At 46.4% G+C, this 5,729-nt stretch overlaps 1 protein-coding gene across 1 annotated transcript; it reads right to left on the bottom strand.

The window, feature by feature from the left end:
* Positions 1 to 219: 219 nt before the first annotated feature.
* On the bottom strand, positions 220 to 3,263 carry FGFBP2 (fibroblast growth factor binding protein 2). Its single transcript, XM_017875342.1, has 2 exons — positions 2,455 to 3,263; positions 220 to 659 (listed from the first exon to the last, which is right to left on the bottom strand). Exon 1 carries the CDS (start codon positions 3,144 to 3,146, stop codon positions 2,475 to 2,477), a length of 672 nt encoding a protein of 223 aa, XP_017730831.1. The 5' UTR covers positions 3,147 to 3,263; the 3' UTR covers positions 220 to 659; positions 2,455 to 2,474.
* Between the last annotated feature and the right edge of the window lie 2,466 nt (positions 3,264 to 5,729).

Raw genomic sequence — 5,729 nt, 5'->3', positions numbered from 1 at the left:
TGAACAGATTTTCCCTCAGACCCTCCAGGAGAAACTAACTTTGGTGATATCTTGAGGCACTTCTTGCCTCCATCGCTGTGAGAGAACACATTTCTGTTGCTTTAAGCCACCTAGTCTGTGTAATGCATCATGGCAGGCTGAATAAAATACCATGACTTAATGGGTATCCATGATCTCTATAGCATCTAGGTATCGCGTTCGTTAAGAAGATTAAAATCGTATTTCTGAAATCATTCCTTTATTTTGCACACACATAGCTGCTATTTACTGAACTTCCTCTAACTCCAAGTGCATGTTGCCATTCAATGAAATGTGACAAATTCATGTCTTGCTCAGAAGGCTAAACTGGAAATTCATGAATGCGTTACATATTTAAACTTTCATAGCAGGCTCAGATCAACAAAGCAAAACTTCTACAGATAAAAAGTAGATGTGTACACTTGTCACTCTTGGGCCCATCAGCACCTGTTCCCTATCATATCGCTGAACTCTGTGAACTCCAGAAAGGAAGGTTTCTTTTCCAAAGTTCAGAGAAGCTGCAGATCAAGAATTTGGCCAGTTGCATCTGGTTAGAAACTCCCTTCTTCCAGTGTGAGAACGTTGGACTGAAAGCGGCATAATACAAAAAGAGATGGTTCTCTGTCAGGGAGAGGTCAGCTCTGAAAAAAAAAAAAAAAAAAGGAAGGGATAAAAAATTCTTTATTAGTTGTTATGGGCTGAATTGTGTGAATTGTGTCCCTCCCGAAACCTAAAAACCGTAGACTTAAGTCCTAACCTCCAGTACCTCAGGAAGTGTTTGTACTTAAAGATAGGGGCCATTAAGGACGTGGTTAAGGTTAAAGGGGGTTGTTAGGGTGGGACTTCATCCAGTATGAACGGTGTCCTAACAAAAAGAGATGAGGACACAGATCCACACAGAGGAATGACAGTGAGAAGGCTGCCATCTATGACTCAAGGAGAGTCCTCAGAAGACACCAATCCTGCTGACACTTGATCTCGGACTTTCAGTCTCCAGAATTGTGAGAAAATATATTTCTGCTGTTTAAACCACCCAGTCTGTGGTATTTTGCTATGGCAGCCCTAGCAAGCTAATACAGTAGTCCTATGCGGCTCATCTGCAGGATCAAGATATTGTTTTAAGCTTTAGCACCTGTATGCATCTGTATGTAAGCTGCACATCTGTCTGTATAAATATGCATAGATGGATGTCTAAATGGGTACTCTTCTAATTGTTAACATTGCTTATCTCTGTGAGGTGAGATTATGGATGAAGTTTTGAAATTCTTTGTATTTTTCTGTTGTGTTTGAATTTTTCAAATGATTTGTGTGTCTTATTTGTGGAAAGACCAAAAAAATCAACTTTTAAAAGAAAAAAAAAAAAACAAGCACCTCTCCTCAACAGTAATTTTTTTGTTTTGGCTTAAGTGGTCCATTTTCTCCTCTAGGACCGATCTGAAATATTAAACAAGCAGAAAATCTCCAACCCACAGCAGCAGACACCAGAACAACTTTGGTGTGACCCGACATTTCTTGCTGCCTGGGCGCTATTAGAAAAAGCCTTATTTGTTTTGTGATATTAGTTATCAAAGTGCTGCTTATCAGGAAATCTGCTTTTTTCCTATTTTTCTGACATAGATAATATGAAAAGCCTCAGAAACTCTCCTTTTAAACTCAAAGTACACGAATAAGACTAGAATCCCATGTAAATGAACTCCTTGCTGATGCATAAAATTAATGAAAGCTGCTGCATTTAAGGAGAGAGATCAGTAATCAGCTTTATTTCCACAAGAAAAAGTTTGGTCTTTTAAAAGCAATACTTGCAGTTGATTAAATCTGTTATTATTAATTCGATTTTCTCTTCTGTGATAAACAAAAAACAGTTAAAGGCTTTGAGAGCTGTGAGAAAGACTTTGAAGATTATTTGACTCAAACTTTCCTCGGTGCACACCACCCCCCACCCTAACTCGACGGCAGGAGAGGAAACAAGATGGGGTGTGGCGACACCTCCACCATGACATAGCACCTCGGCCACAAACACTGCGGCAAAGGCTTTGTTCAGTAGGAAACATCACCCGGCAGAATTCCAAAGGCCTAAGTTTAACAGTGAGGTGGCCCCATCACAAGGAGATTCTCCACCTTGGCTGCACATTCATATCAATTGGGGGAGAGTTTTAAAAGTATACATTCCTGCTCTGCTATGCTGGAGACATAGATGGAACCATCTGGCGAGGGGCCTGGGCATCAGCATTTTTAGAGCTTCTTGTAGGTGATTCTTACGCATCCCCAGCGTAAGTGCCACTCCTGATGAACCACCTCATCTACTCTGCTCTGCAACAGACAGCCTCAAACCCACCCCCAAACACACGCTGAGACTCTGATGTGGTCGCAGTAGCTGTGAAAGTGCTAAGTGCCACTCACGTAGTCTCTGTATGTGAGTAAAGGAAAGGGTGTTACCTGCAGGGGTCTTTCACTTGTCACCCTTGGAAGAAGCTGATGAGAAAGGCACACAGGGCCTGGAAGGGTTTCCAACAGTGTTCCCAGGCCTTCTTCTTTGGTTCCTCATTCCCTCCAGGCCCGGGTCCAGGCTCGGTAGCTTTGGCTGTGGGTAGGGTGGTGGGTTTGGCTTTTCCCAGCTCTTCCATCGAGTCCTTTCCCAGCTGTGTTGCTTCTGTGAGTTTCACTATGGCCTTGGGTCTCAGAGATGGCGTCCCAGCCTCAGGCTGCTGGTTGGGCACTGGGCTGCCTTTGAGGCTGGAAGTCACCTGCTGCATGTGGGCCTGGGGCCCAGCCTTCCTGCACACGGATGGCCTCAGCACTGGGGCCCCCTGGCATGCATGGTGAAGGCGCCTCAGCTCCTGCAGGGCTTGGTTCCAGTAAGGTTTAGGGTCAGCAACAAAAGCCTGGCACACACTGGGCTGCCCCCTGTACTCACACCAGTATGTCTGGTCTGTGTTGTGGCAGTCGACGCGAAGCCAGACTTCTCCAGCATCTTGCCCCAAGCTGCTGGGGCGCATAGTGCAGGAATCTCTCCCTCCAGTCTGGAAATGGAATTCCTCCCCAGTGCTTCCTTGCTTTTGCCTCGGGGTCTGACCCAAAGTCCCCAGGCAGGACAAGGTCACCAGCAGGAGGCAGGGGACGAACTTCATGGCGATGCTCTAATAAACTTGCCTGTAACCCTGCACCAGAAGACAGAACCCAAGTGGGATGAGTCTCGCTTTAAAGGGTGCTGCACAAAAGACTCTTTCTCTGCAAGGGTGGGGAGGGTGTTTTGCAGCAAATGAGAAACATGCCCACAGACCTTAGACACATAATACTTGGCAAGGGCAGAGCAGCTACCAGGGGCCACCTACCACAAGCAAAGTGAATGGTTTTCCTGAGTGCATCAGAGAGATCTGCCCCAGCCCTGTCACACACAAAGCACTACACACAGCTTTGGGGTTGAGGGTTTTACAGTTTTCCAACCACAGGGAGCTTGCTCTAAAATTGGCCCTTGTACGGGAACAGCCTTCTTTGTCAACATTTGGTATATGCCAAGGTGTGGCAGTGGAATTCTGGAAAGAGAGGTTTGTAGCTGGGAGTGTGGGCTGCCTCGAGGCTCCCCTCTGCTCCTTGGAATCCCCATCCTGGGGGACCATGGGTTTAGATAATCCAAAGGATGCCAGAATTTTGTGAGCCTAGGTGTTGAGATGGCCTAGCAAATGCAAAAAAGACTATGTGAGGCCATGTGAGGATGTGTGTGCTAGAGGGACACAGAGACACTCCTCCTCCCACCCACCGAGCTGAGAGTCACCTGGTGTGGCCTTTGTGGGGCTGTCCCACCATCACTGTGGCCACAGGCCACAGTGCTGCAATGCTCACTTCTCTTCTTATTGCACGCCTGACAATTGCACCAACTGAATGATGACCAAGAAGGCATGCAAATATATGTTCACACTGGGATTCAGTCTATTTTAGATCATGAATTCTATTTCAAATTCAATTAACACAGTTTTCATTATATCCCAGAAAAATATGATTTTAAATACTATTATTATTGTTCTAAACATAGAAACAAAAACAAAATAAATTGAAAATAACTTTTGGTTCTGTGTCAAGAATCATATTTTTGTATGGTCATAACTGCCTTTTGGTGACCTTCCAGAGGTCACTGTGGAGTGGACTAAAGGTGGCAATTTGCTGTTAGGGATAGGGTTGACGGACGTTGCAGGACTAGTTTGAATGTGAAGGATCTATCTTGGTGAACCCACGTGGGGTAGTTGGTACCTGGCACAGCTTTCCTTCCACTTGGATAACCTGAGTCCTGAGAAGACCTAGTAGCGCTGGAACTAAAGTCGGACTGAGCTTTGGCAGCCACTGTGTGTGTAGTGGTGAGACCCTCCCAGAAGAGGGCATCACCCCAGGTGGGCAGCAGAGGAAGCTTCCAAGTGATGCCAAACCTTCAAGACAAGTCAGTCAACTTGTCAGGCTGAGAAAGGGTAAAGGGCATTTTTTTTTTTTTACGAGATGGGGCCTCATTCTGTCACCTAGACTGGATTGCGGTGGTGTGATCATAGCTGACTGGCTCATTGTAGCCTCCAACTCCTGGGCTCAATCACTCCTCCTGCCTCAGCCTCCCAAGTAACTGGGACTACAGGCTTGGGCTGCCACACCCAGCTAAATTTTTAATTTTTAATTTTTAGGGACGGGGTCTTACTCTCTTGTCCAGGCCGATCTCAAACTCCTGGCCTCAAGCAATCCTTCTGTTTCCTTGTCCTCTGGAGTCACTGGAATTACAGATGTGAACCACCACAACCAGCTAAAGGTAGGTTTTTTTTTTTTTTTTTTTTTTTAGACAGTCTTACTTTGCCACCCAGGCTGGACGTGCAGTAGTGCAATCTTGGCTCACTGCAACCTCCACCTCCCAGGTTCAAGCAATTCTCCTGCCTCAGCCACCTGAGTAGTTGGGATTACAGGTGCCCACCACCATGCCAGGCTAATTTTTGTGTTTTTAGTAGCGATGAGGTTTCACCATGTTGGCAAGGCTGGTCTCGAACTCCTGACTTCAAGTGATCGGCCCACTTCAGCCTCCCTAAGTGCTGAGATTAGAGGCACGAGCTACTGTGCCTGGCCAAGGGCAGGTTCTTAAGGCGGGGCAATGCTTCCTGTAAAGGAGTGCTCCTGGAGTGCAGGTTTATGGACTGCTGAAATGTGAAGGGCAAGGAGGCAGTGGTGAGAATCAGGCTGGAGAGGTGACTCAGGGTGGGGTCCACAGCCCCTGTACCAATCCACAGGGCCAGTTCTGAGACAGAGGCTTGCCCTTCGTGTGCTTCCAATTCAGGAGCCCCTGTAGTAAACAGCACTCCAAGCCAGGCTCCATGTCGTGGACAGAGGAAGGCAGGTGTTCAGCTCCAACTTCCTTTCTCCCACCCACCAATGTTGCAGGCAACAGCTTGCTAGATCCATCTAGCCGCCCTGTGGTTATGGCCAGCCCTTTTCTTTTTCTTCTTTTTTTTTTTTTCTTATTATTATACTTTAAGTTTTAGGGTACATGTGCATAATGTGCAGGTTTGTTACATATGTATACTTGTGCCATGTTGGTGTGCTGCACCCATCAACTCGTCAGCACCCATCAATTCATCATTTATATCATGTATAACTCCAAATGCAATCCCTCCCCCCTCCCCCCTCCCCATGATAGGCCCCAGTGTGTGATGTTCCCCTTCCCGAGTCCAAGTGATCTCATTGTTCAG

Source organism: Rhinopithecus bieti, unplaced genomic scaffold (genome assembly GCF_001698545.2).
Source record: "Rhinopithecus bieti isolate Rb0 unplaced genomic scaffold, ASM169854v2 scaffold_9237, whole genome shotgun sequence".
NCBI classification, from domain to species: domain Eukaryota; kingdom Metazoa; phylum Chordata; class Mammalia; order Primates; family Cercopithecidae; genus Rhinopithecus; species Rhinopithecus bieti.
This window is presented reverse-complemented; position numbering and strand designations above follow the sequence as displayed.